Source organism: Orbicella faveolata, unplaced genomic scaffold (assembly GCF_042242905.1).
Source record: "Orbicella faveolata isolate gen_17 unplaced genomic scaffold, um_ofav_v1 contig_3, whole genome shotgun sequence".
Taxonomy (NCBI): domain Eukaryota; kingdom Metazoa; phylum Cnidaria; class Anthozoa; order Scleractinia; family Merulinidae; genus Orbicella; species Orbicella faveolata.
The window spans coordinates 3,020,800-3,033,904 of NW_028301558.1; the positions used below are offsets into that span (position 1 = coordinate 3,020,800).

The window sequence follows — 13,105 nt, forward strand, 5'->3', positions numbered from 1 at the left end:
GACAAATAAATTGTGAGAGGTGGGAAAGGACTTTTCATGTTTCGCTTACCAGCAACTCTCATATCAATTCATTGCTAGCTGCTAGAATCAATCAACTACATGTACATGTATCACGGCAGGTTAAATTTGGCTGCTTGAATATCCAAATTGATCTGTGGCTTGCTGTTGAGCTTTTGAATCAGAATTCTTCATGATTTAAAGGTATCAATACAAGTGTGCCCTTTCAACAATGACTTTTTGCCAATGTTGAGAGAGAGTAGTGGAGTAGTTGAGGGTTGGGCGGGGGTAGGGAGTTGATGGCTTAATGATTAGTTAGTAGGACTCCGGATCAACAGGTCCAAAATAGAGCCTAGGCTTGGGTCACTGTGTCATGTCCCAGGACAAGACACTTGACCCTCCCAGTGCCTTTTCCTTCCAAGGAGTGGAAATAGTACTGACCGATGGTGAGGGCGACCTGACAAAAAACTAGGGGTAACCTGTGATGGACTAGATCCCATCCAAGAAGGGCAGTGATACCCCTAGGCACTTGATGTTACAGAGACCAGAGTTAAGCACCAGCACTGATGAACCATGTGGCTTCTCCGTATCCCTAAGGAGTGGAACAGACTTCCCTGCACTGTAGCCAGTGAAATAATCACTAGAGTGTTTTTGTTCTGAGCCACAAAGACCAGAATAGGGATTCAATGTCCTGTGTAAAGCAAACCTTTCACCATAAAAATTTAACCCCCTTGACTGGATGTACAGTGCAGCTCAGATATAAGCGAACTACGCATACGCGTATCATACGAGCGTATTTTGCGTATACGCGTATGTCAATACGCGCACATATACGCGTATATACACGCATATATACGCGTATATACGCGCGTATAAGTCTCTTTGTTATGCATTCCCACAAGTTTCTTCATGTGAAGCATTGTTAGTCAAACAAAGGACATTATATTTCTTGAGAATGAAAATGGCTTCAAAGCGAAACTTGCATATCGTTAAAACGTCATGCCGATCAATAAAAGCTATCATATTTCGATCACTTCGCAAATTCACCGACAAACTACCGTTTATCAACACTTGATCTTAAGCTACTAAAAATGGGAAGAAAATTGATACAGTCGCTTGAACTCCCTATTTTAACACGTGAACTTTATGTTCTTACAAGTAAAGATCTGTTTTTCGGCACGTGTCGGCAAGTCGTTTGCGAAATGTTTATTGTCTGAATTAGCGTTCTGAATTAGTCGAAAAAATGATATCTCCGGCTATATTTGACACAGATCATGCATTCAAATGGTAAAATACTCTTTCCTTGACGAAAAAATTGTTTATCAAAGTTTCTATGGTGCGCCGCTTACGTTTAGTTATTTTTTCTTCAAGGAAAAGTTGTGTGTTTCGGCACGCGTCGGCAAGTTGTTTGCGAAGAGTTTATTGTCTGAAGATCCTCGTTGAAAAAATGACATCTCCGGTTTATTTGACACAAATCGTTCATTCAAACGGTAAAATACTCTTCCTTTTACCAAAGAATTGTTTATCAAGGTTTCTATGGCACGCTGCTGAAGTTTAGTTATTTTTACGTCGGGAAAAGGTTCTGTGTTTTCGGCAGGCGTCGTCAGGTCGTTTCCGAGATGTTTATTGTCTGAAGCGTTCCGAAGACATTGTCGAAAAAATGATATCTCCGGTTATATTTGACACAAACCGTTCATTCAAACGGTAAAATGCTCTTTCTTTAGCCAAACAATTGTTTATCAAAGTTTCTATGGGGCGCTGCTCACGTTTAATTATATTTTTCTTCAAGGAAAAGTTCTGTGTTTAGCCATGCGTCGGCAAGTCGCTTGCGAGATGTTTATTGTTTGAAGCTTTCCGAAGACCTTGTCGAAAAAATGATATCTCCGGTTCTACATTTACTTATTTTTTCTTCAACGAAAAGTTCTGTATTTCGCCGGGCACGCGTCGCTCAAAATGTGTTCATTGTCGATCCAGCGGCAAAATATCCTTTCTTTTAATAAATATTCAGTCAGTTAAATATTCCGCCAAGTGTAAAACGTTGTTTCAGCCGAGTCCAGTCTCACTCAAACAGTCACTCCTTTTTTAACACATTGTTTTCATTTGTTTTCACAGTTTTTATAAGCGAAACAATCGTATTTAACTTTAACTTACAATGTTATTAACTTAGAAAAAAAATGCATCTATTGACAAATTTATTTGAGCGAAAAGAGCCTGCATTACATTTACGTTAATTCTAATGTTTACCAGTGACTACTGGTTACGATCCGGCAATACTTTTCTATTACGTAAATAGGCGTCGATTGCTTTTCGGCAATCGCGCCATAGAAGTTCCTGGTGTGATAAGGAGGCCGGGAAAAACCTAAAAACAATGTCCTTAATCTTAATAATTTTTTCAGTATTTAAGGAGCTTGCCCCCGACTCCCCTAACATTGCGCCCCGCAAGTTCACTTGGTGTGAATATATGCCGTAGCAGCTGAACGGCGAAGTTCCTTTCCGAAGTTGACCGCGAACGTAAATGAAAAATGACGTCGTCGTCAGCAGACTGAGACGGAGATGCAGTCGGAGAATCAGGATCTGGGACGGAGAGCGTCGGTACTGGTGGAACTGGAGCAACTTGAGTAACTGGTACGGAGGAAGTAAATGTAGGCAGGACTGGCACGTTGGGCGGTTCGGGGGACCCGGAAAGGACTGCAATTAACGTGTCAAGGCGTTCTTGCGTCTGCCGCTGCTGTTCGGCGAGCTGTTTCTGGCGCTCACAGATTTCTTTTAGGTAACCAAGGACTTCTGGCTGATTGTCCGGTAATGCGGCGAACAAACTTCGTTGGACTGGTCTAACTGGGGACACTCGCTGCAAAGGGCTGCATGCCACGGTCGCAATCCGTGGAGACAGTCTAACTATGGGCTGCGGAGATGCTGCCGGCATCGGTGCTGGTGAATTTGGCTCTACAGCTCTCAGATTAGCTTGCGGTGGCTTGTACAGGGAAACAACAGTGGCCTGTAAATTGGAGAGAGGCAAATTTTAGAATAAAAGAGTAATGAACGCAACTTTCGTTTGTATTGCATTCGGCCATGAGTTTTCCAATTTCTTTTCTCTGAATATAGTTTGAGGAATAACTCAGCGTTGTCCAATTTGCATTTTTTTGCACCATCATAACGCTCATAACTCTGAATAATTTTAAATATCCTACCAAAATCCGTCTGTGTTCATAGGCTAACCAAAATCACCTCTTACGAGATTTGTTTTCGTTCTCAGCGTGCTGAGATAAATGGAAACAGATAACTCGTTGATCGCAGACATCAGCTTTGTTATTTTAGTTAGCGGCGAAATTTGAAAGTTTCGTGAAAATATTCTTAAAATATCACAAATTTCAGCCTCCATATTCTTATGAATCACATTCTTGAATCCTTTTTAAAGTCACACACGCAATTTCTAGTCACAACAAACATTTTAGTGTTGATTGATTGTTAATTATACGATCGTACATGTAGAAGTGTCCAGTAGAAAGGTTAAGCATAGCTCGTGAAAGGTAATCTTGCAAACAATCTTTCGAGTTAAAAACTACATTCAAGTGGTTCGCAATGAAATAAGAAAAGTTATCACACCTTTTACTCTTTTCTTAGTTTCTAACTCACGAAGAAAAATTTGAATCCTTTTTTAATTCACACACGCAATTTCAAGTCACAACAAACATTTTAGTGTTGATTGATTGTTCGTTATACGATCGTACATGTACACTGTAGAAGTGTCCAGTAGAAAGGTTAAGCATAGCTCGTGAAAGGTAATCTTGCAAACAATCTTTCGAGTTAAAAACTACATTCAAGTGTTTCGCAACTAAATAATAAAAGTTATCACACCTTTTACTCTTTTCTTAGTTTCTAAGTCCCGAAAAAAAATTTGAATCCTTTTCTAATTCACACACGCAATTTCAAGTCACAACAAACATTTTAGTGGTGATTGATGGTTCGTTTTTCGAACTTAGATGCAGAAGCGTTGAGTAGAAAGGTTAAGCATAGCTGGGTACGGTTGGATCGATTTTGATACAGTTTTAGTTTATCGTTAGTAGCGAACTCTAATCATAATATCAAAGTTTCATACCAGTTCTGGTTCCTTCTTTTTACGCGTGGTAGCTGCATCGCCACCTCCCGCTTTAGCTGACTTCTTTCTTTTCTTTGGCTGTGGCGCTGGTTCTGGCTGTGGGGTTGGCGCTGGTTCTGGCTGTGGGGCTGGCGCTGGTTCTCGCTGTGGGGCTGGCGCTGGTTCTGGCTCTGGCTCTGGCTCTGGAATCTCTGGGTCCTCCAAGAGTGGGAACAGATGCGCGTTTGCGGGGTCCTTCAAGAAATCCTGTCCCAGGTCATCCAATTTCGACCGATCATCTGTGTATGAACAAACACGACAAGTTAACAAAAACATTAAATAAAAAGCCTATGGTTAAAAGTGCACAAACATACATACCATTTACTCCAATAATATCAGCTTCCAGCACGTCAGGTCCATACTTGAGCATAACCTTGCTTCCCTTACTGACGTTGTCTCCGCTAATCACTCTAACGATTTTGCTAAGTGGAACAACACTTAGCGTCCAGTCGCAATCAAAATAAAACAATCCGTACTTTGGAACCTTGAGAGCTGCGCGTAACGACATGTTGACTAGTTACTGCTAAGGTGAGTTCTAGAGTTGTGTAAAACTACGATATAAATCCTTTTTATACCCTCCCCCGGATCAGATTGCAAAAGTAACGGCCAATGACATCTTTTTCTTTAATGCCTTTTGAAATCGTTAGCACCAATCACTTCAATTAACAACAAAACTTTCAAGTAAGGGAGGGAAAAGGACATTGGTTAACATGCACTTCAAACAGACAGTTACACAACAAATGGCTGGAGATGCAGAATGACAGATTGGGACTAGGGGAGTAGTGGATAATGGAACGAAGAAGGGAAATTGGAGATTAGTGCTCCTTGAGTGTCGTTGTACAGTCAGGTTGATTCAAGAACCTTGAATGGAGGACAATCCCCCTTTAGGGATGTGGTCAACACATGTCATTGTGGTAACTAAGGTCATGATCCAGATCTCAGAAAGAGAAATTTTTTAATTATAGAAAAAAGACAGGCACCCTTTGTAACAACAGTTATTCCTTTTGATATTTAGATGACACATCTGATAGGGATGAAACTCCGCTTTTGATTTTTGAGGGTTTTTTTTTGTAAAAAAAATACCTCTTAGTCGGCGCGTCGGGTGTGTTACGGGTCAATGGGTGAGTGAGTGAGTGAGTGAGTGAGTGAGTGAGTGAGTGAGTGAGTGAGAGATGTATGTATGTCACACCAATCAGATTGGATCTGCCATAAACAGCCAATCAAATTTCTTGTTGTAAAGGTAAATGGTATGTGAGAAGATCTGATCCCAATAAAGTTCAGAACGGCCGTATTCATTCTTCTATAAAAGAGGAGGAAGTATTCATATATTGGGTTTACTTCAACATTTTCTGTGGGTTAGGCTGAGGATTTTAGTTAAATGAACGAAATGAGCCTTGAGGTTTGAAACAGTTCGTGAGTTCGTAGTATGCAAATGCAACGAGATATTTTTACTTTTAGTTAAAGGTAACTTGATACTTTTGTTTTTCACAAGGAGTAAATTCAATTAGAGGTCACGAATCGTCGCTTCTAGTTCTTAGGACATGTTTTAGAAGAGACGAGACTTTAGATTTGAAACAGTTCTAACGTTTACAATAGTAAGTGCGGGTAACGATTGTTTTGTTCTTGTTGCTTGCAAATATAACAAGATATTTTTGTTTTTTAGTTACAAAGTGTAATGTGACACTCTTGTTTTTCACAAGGGAGTAAATTCAATTCGAGTGGACGAATCGTCACCACTCTTTCCCACGAGATGTTTGCTATCTTTAGTAACAAATGGTAACTTAACACTTTTGTTTTTTATATGGGAGTAAATTCAATTAGAGCTGACAAGTTATCTGCTATTGTTTCCAGGATATTAAACAAAAAAGCTTTCATTTCTGGACGGTTTTTACGTCTCTGCAATAGCAGTTTAATAGTTTTATTTGATGGTATTCATTTCAGTCCGATATTTTTTAAGGTAAAAAATATGAAAACTGTTCAAATGTTCTTTGAAGACTGCGCGGCATCAAGTTAAAGTGTAATTTAATTAAATCAGACTTTCAACGTGTCAGAGGTTTTTTCTCTTTCTTTCTATTTTCAGTGAAGTTGTGTTGTGTTGTGTTGTGTGAAAAGGTAAACTTACGTCTCGTATAAAATGCGAAAAAGTCCCTAAATTAACTTGAGTAGTTTTGCGCAAAAATTCCTCTTAGGGGTTGGAAGGGTTATGTGATCGGTGAGTGAGGGAGTTATGCATGTGCGCGTGTCACACTGGGTTGTATCAAAGAACGAATCAAATTGCCTGTTAGAAAATAAGATGGTATCTACATTAATCTGAAGACATGTCAGATTATTGTAGTTTGTTCAGTCAAACATTGAAGTGATGAAGCAAAATCATCCATGCATTCAGAAGAAGTATCAGGTGATGAACTGACACATCTTGATGAAGAAGTGGCTCACACCAATTGTATGAACTGTGGAGGATTCAGGCTGTCTGCTCAAAGGTCAGCAACAAAGATGCCGCACGTGCACCCCTGCCTGTGTCTCCAACTTTGCCTCCAACCATGCGCTCCGCTGCACCATCACCACATCTGCATTGCCTCCACCTTTGCTGCCATAACACCTTTGTGCAAAGCAAGGTGAATCATCTCCAGTTCATGCGACTGATGTAAGCTACTTCCTCATCAAGATGTGTCAGCTCATTTCTAGAGACCTCTCCTAAATTCATGGAGGATGATGCTTCGTCACAGCTAGGCAATCCTTCCACTGTAGTTCCTGCGAGATGTACACTCAAACATCTTGACCTAAATGCCAAAAGGAAGGCGAAGTCTCTGAAATGAGAAAAGGATCACCAACCATGACCTACTATCCTCTCCATCTGCTGCTCTGTTATGACTTAAAACATGTGACAACATCCCAACCAAGCATGCAATAATAAATCATTTCCCCAATTTTCAACAACCAATCAGAAACTGTGCATCATCCAAATAAGATGTATCGTCTGAATATCAAGTACAAATAACTATTGTTTTATTACCCATCTTTTCCCTATAACAATAAACGCCCATTCAGAGATTTGAATCCTTACCTTGGTGACCACAAAAACATGTGCTAACCATGTCACTGCTAAGGAATAGTCCTTCACTGTAGATTCTTAAATCAACTTGATGGTACAACCAAACTCAAGGGGTACCATTCCCCAATTCCCCCGCCCCATTCCACCTTCCACTACTCCCCTGTTCGCAATCTGTCATTCTACATTTCCAGCCATCTGTTGCATAACTGCTTGCTAAAAGTGCTTGTTAACAAATACCCTTTCCCTCCTCACATAAACGTTCTGCGATATGTTCAGTGAAGGGTGCTGGACTTAAATGGTGGAAGGTCTGTTTCAGACACGAAACCAAATCCCCCTTCCAGTCGTCATGGCTAAGAATGAGAACATTCTAGTGATGTTTTCACTGGCTACAGGGCACAAAAGTCAGTTCCATTCCTATGGAATCAGAGAAGCCAGATGGACCATCAGCACAGGTGCACTCCTTCAGTTTCTGTGACAGGAAGTGACTAGGAGTGTTGCTACTCTCCTTGGTTGGGATGATAGTCCACTGCAGGTGACCCCCAGCAATTGTCAGAATGTCCTCACAAATTGGCCAGTACCATTTACACTCTTGGAAGGAGAGAGGCATTGAGAGGGTAACGTACATGTATCTTGTCTGAGAACATGACAGAGTGGCCCTAGCTTGGGCTCCATTGTGGACCTATTGATAGGGAGTCCAACTGACGTCAAACCATTGAGCCATCAACTCCCAACCCCCACCCAGCCCCCCCTCCCCATTACCGTCTCCCAACATTGACAAAAACGTCATTGAAAACAGCGCACTCTTGTGGTGAAACCTTAAAATCATTTGTGAAGAATTCTGATTCAACACCTTAACGGCAGGGTATTTAAGCAGCAAAATTGAACCTGCCCTTAGCTGATACATGTAGTCAACTGATGCTAGCAGCTAGCAATGAATGAACACAAGGCTAACCAGTACTTCAGGCATGAATAGTCCTTCCCTACCTTTCATAATAAAGTTGTCTGGTATACCCAATGATAGGGCTCATAATGAAACATTCCAGGTTCTGCCTTACACAGGACAAAGGCTTCTTTAATAGCGACTTTGAATTAGAAAATGAAATGAAAATTACTTTTGAATGAATGCAGAATTTTCAGAGATCTATGGAGGCAATTCTCAAAGAAAAATCACAGGGTCTATGTAAGCAAGTACATGTGCATGCAACATCATAAAGAGGAGAGCATCTATTTTAACAGTTCCTTTGGCTCACAGTACAAACTTGGCAACCTTCATGTACCAAGTCTCAAAGAATTTGTTCTCTTTTCCACAGATAAATTTCCAGGACTTTCCTAGCACTCAGATTGATTTTTCCAGGACTCTAAAATTTACATTAACCCTTTCACTCAATGTTACTTCTCTTTACTGTTGGTCCTACATTTCTTATAAGTTATCATATAAGTTCTAAGAATCTGGTGTAAAATCAAACAATATATCCCAGTAATTCTCTTCAACTTTAATCAGAAAACTACATTTACCTCAAGTGAAAGAGATTTCCAGCACTTTCTATGACCACATGTAATAGCGTCTTTGGCTTGATGGTTGAATGCTGGACTCGGGATCAGGCAGCCTAGGTTCATGCCCTAGCCGAGGATGCAAGTGTCGATTGCATGGTTTATAGTAGAGGTGACTCTTGTGACCCATTACATACATTTATATGTGGAGGCCAACCCCATGAGGTCTGACAAGTAATTCAGTACAGATGTGTTGCTTTTAATTTTGTAGCAGAAATCTCAAGTAGAAAACATCACAACTTCCGCATGAATTTGTCAGTAAGGTTGATACCCAAATTTACTGGTAGCAATAAAACTGTTGCTTTAAATAACAATATTATTAGATAATGCAATATCCCTCAATCATTGTACAGTGGCCGACAAAATGCACACTCAAATGCAGGGGAGAATGTTTTGCAAATCCACCCAAATGCCAGAAACTACAACAAAATGAAGGAAGACAACTAGGAATTTTGCAAAGGAAATCAATAACTGGCAAAACAAATAATCTACCTTCTATTGACAGAGGTACTGTAAGATGGATACTTGACTTGAAACTAAAGTCTGCGTTTCATTCAGGTAGGTTCAACGACGTTTAGATATTGTCGGAGAACAAATTTTAAGACTGACGACGTCTTTTTCGTGTAGGAATATTAAAATGTCATTAACCAGCACTAACGGACCAGCTATTGACACTGCTGAAATAACAAACAGACAAACTTTCATGATAAAAGTTGGCCAGGTACACACTTGTACCCAAGGAACAACTGGTAAACAACTTTGCATGTATTAAAACCAACTGGTCAACAGTTGACCACGGGAACATCATTTCCAAAAGGAATGAAGCACTCTATTTAACACAAGTAACGGGTTTCCACTAGTTTATGACCGTAACGAACACAATTAAAACATTTATGAGCTTAGCTTATTGAAATACGCCACACGTTGCATTCATTTGCTTTTCATTGCTTTCCCCAAAACGAGCGTTGCAAAGCGTTCATGTCAAGTGAAGCAAACCTTGCAGTAGACGACAGTAGCTACAGAGTAGCGACCTGGTTAAACAGATATATCACAGTTCCCTCCAGTTTATCGTAAAGTAAACATTAGCAACAAATTTGGTTAAAAGCCAACCTTACTTAGTTTTTAAAACCTCCCGCGCCTTCAGCAACCCTCACCTTTTCTTCATACCCAGAGTGCCCCGCGTGAACGTTTGCTCAGTCTCATTTGTCAGCGGTTTGCCTCAAGGAAAGGAAAATAGGCACACTTTGTTCGTCCTTACTTGACGCAAATTTTGTTTCCAGCTTTGGTTCAGAAGCTTTCTGCGCCGGTTTCTCCCGATCGAGATAGACTAATATATGGATTTAACCAAGCCTAAAAGTACAGCTCCTGGGCCGGGTTGTTCAAAGCCCGATTAAGATAATCCAGGTTAAACGAGAATTTTGATTTTAGTTTTGCAACTTTGCAGTGAGGTTTTCTGGATATTGTTTGGCCTTCTATATTGAGTTTGAACAATCTCAAAATACACAAACCAAAAGTAGTGAAAAACATTTGTATACAAGAAATATTTATAATTCTGTTAACTTTTAATCCTGGGTTAGCGTTAACCGGCTTCCGAACAACCCGGCCCCATTTATCACAAGTTAAACTAACATGAGCCCGCGATCCAATAGAAACCACCTCTTGGTCAGCGGTCAACTTCAAAAAAACATGTGACTTCGATGAGCTCTAAACTTGAGCCCGCAATATGGTCACGTGATACTGGTCAGTGGATACCTCGTTTTGACAGGTGTCAATTGACCATAACATGGATGTCTAATATCAAAGAAGGAAGCTATAAATCAAGGCTGCATGTCTCTGTCAACCTATTAGCTGGAGTATGGCCGCCATCTTGCGCGACTCCGTCGTCGTTAGTACGCGCCCACGAGCAATACCGCTAGCCATGATAACTTTATGATCTTTATCCTAACCATGAGAAAATCAATTATACGGGTGTGGGGCTCGGGCCGCCGGAGCTCCGCTAATAATCACCACTGCTAACGGTAAATCGTGAACGTACAAGTGCAAAAATGAATGTAAGAAAACACAAGACTGCAGTTCAATCTGTTGTCTACCAGTTGACTGTTTATTTAGGTTAAGTAGTTATTTGTTTAGGTAAGTAGCTCGCCTAGAATAAAATAGTTTTGCTAATTGCGGGTTACCAACCCTAGACTATTCCCTGAATTTGGAAAATAAAGTTATTGTTGTCATAACAGTTGCTTTTTAGATAGTTTATAAAAGGCTAAAAGTTATTAGACATTTTAAAAACCAAAACGTTTTCGACTGTACGGTCATCATCAGTGGCATATACCACTGATGATGACCGTGCGGTCGAAAACGTTTTGGTTCTTAAATTTTAGTTACTTTTAGACTTTTGTAAAACAAAGTTATTGTTGTTGGGGAAGCTGTTGTTGTTACTTTTATTTTTCTTTACCTCGATGGATTTTTAAAACGGCCTGCAAGATACTCAGAATATTAGAAACTTCAATACAGTGGGATTTGTTTCACACTCTAAGAAGAAAACAGCTGTTGCCGGAAGATAGCCAGTTCTTGGGTTATCTCATAACACCTTATTCAGATATTTATGCCCAGGGTTTCGGTTTATTTCACCTTCAAAGTTTCGAAGTGCAAACAGGTAAAGCACTCATTAGCGAATCAGTCATTTGAATCGATTTATGTCATTTATTTACAAATTGTGGATGAATTGCTAATAACTTCAAGACTACATCCATTAAAGGGCTTTTGACAGAAGAGTTAAATTTTGACTCACGACAAGCAAGTGGCTTGGAATTCTACTTGCAAATCTTGTCTTCTCGTTTACTGACAAATAAAAAAATCCCCCAATTCAGACAAAAAAGACACTTCTGTTGCAGTAATGTGTATTTGATTGACATTCGTCCATGGTAGTCAAACCGCGTCTCCCCGGACCCTTAAACTCCGCTTATTTTCAGCAGTTGTTGAACCAGCGTGAGTTGACTTGGCCTGTATTGAGTGGTTATTAAGCAGGTACAGTGTACATTCATTGCATCAAGGTCTTGGCATCTTTCAAAGTTATCGCATGAACCGTGATAATCACAAAAATCACAATTTTCTCGATTGTTAATGGTTTAAAAATCTCCTATTTCCCACTAATTCACTTGCCAAGTTGTTATTGGACAGTTTGTTATTGGACAATTTGTTATTGGACAGTTTTGTTATAGGACAGCTCAATACGTCAATCACATTCAAAGTTGCAGTCTAAATCAACCAATCACATTCAAAGTTGTAGTTGCGTGCGTGCGTGCGCGCGCGCTTGCTTTTGTGTTTTTGCCGGCTTTTGCTAATTGCCGGGAGCAGGCGCGGTGGCCTTAGAATGTTTACATCTCCTTCGTAGTCATTTTAATGCAAATTTTCCCTTTCTTTCATAACTTGGCTATTCTTCTTTTCTCGGAAATTGTAATTTTTATGATTAATTGGTAATAAGACTTCGTGTCGTCCAATTCGGTCTGTAATCATACTCGTGATAAACAAATCGGACTCCGGCTGCGCAGTCGTCCGATTTTGCTATCACTCTTATGATAACACGGACCGAATTGGACTCCATTCAGTCCTATTACCATTACTAACCTGGGCCTTGTTGTTAAAAGCCTGACACTTTCTTCTGTTTGTTTTGAGCTTGAGTTATTTCAAACTACACAAAAAATAAGAAGTCAAAGAACTTCGGTTATTTTTTAATCACGGCCTTCGAAAAACCCATTCAGCTGGGGTATAAACTCCAAAGTATGCTCCGATCGACGAATTGGAATATAGCTCCTTTGTAGCATTACAAGGGTTTGTGGACAGGAGAAAATAAGCTAGCAGATAGAGGCTGGTACTCTTCTATAGACAAAAGCAATAATATGATAATATTAGTTGTTTCCTAAGGAATTAATTTACCCGTTTTGTTTTTATCAAAAGAAACTATTTGTTTTTTGTTATGGAGGACACTCTGTATGTACTATGCATACCAACTTTGAATTAACCAATCAGCTTTCAGTAGTCTCTGGAGACCACAATGATATTTTTCATAAAGCCGGGACTTAAATGCCATTACAAAAGCTTATAGCAACTAACAAATATGAAGCAGTTTTTGACCGTAACCCGAAAACACTGACCACCGGTCCGCGGACTACCTATGGACCGGTCCACGGACTCCCCCTACGGACCCCCTCTGCAGACCAGCCCCCAAAATATAATAGAAATAATAAATAAATATTTCAGTTACGGGTTGTCTAATAGATTACTCGTGACGGCGCAATTTCGAACGTTACACTGTGCAAATGTAACAGACCTGGATTCAGGCTCGGGTGCAATTTAAATCGTTACACATTGCCATT

The 13,105-nt window shown here is 40.0% G+C and overlaps 1 protein-coding gene across 1 annotated transcript; it reads right to left on the bottom strand.

The window, feature by feature from the left end:
• Positions 1-2,144: 2,144 nt before the first annotated feature.
• LOC149106073 (uncharacterized) lies at positions 2,145-4,715 on the bottom strand. Its single transcript, XM_089298526.1, has 2 exons — positions 4,094-4,715; positions 2,145-2,992 (listed from the first exon to the last, which is right to left on the bottom strand). Exons 1-2 carry the CDS (start codon positions 4,406-4,408, stop codon positions 2,390-2,392), a joined length of 918 nt encoding a protein of 305 aa, XP_089154652.1. The 5' UTR covers positions 4,409-4,715; the 3' UTR covers positions 2,145-2,389.
• Positions 4,716-13,105: the final 8,390 nt, after the last annotated feature.

Excerpts from the sequence above, each read along its gene's own strand:
- LOC149106073 (XM_089298526.1), bottom strand. The coding sequence starts at position 4,408 with ATGTTTTTGTTAACTTGTCGTGTTTGTTCATACACAGATGATCGGTCG. Across the intron at positions 2,993-4,093 it reads AAAAGAAGGAACCAGAACTG|GCCACTGTTGTTTCCCTGTA; the intron begins GTATGAAACTTT and ends TCCAATTTACAG.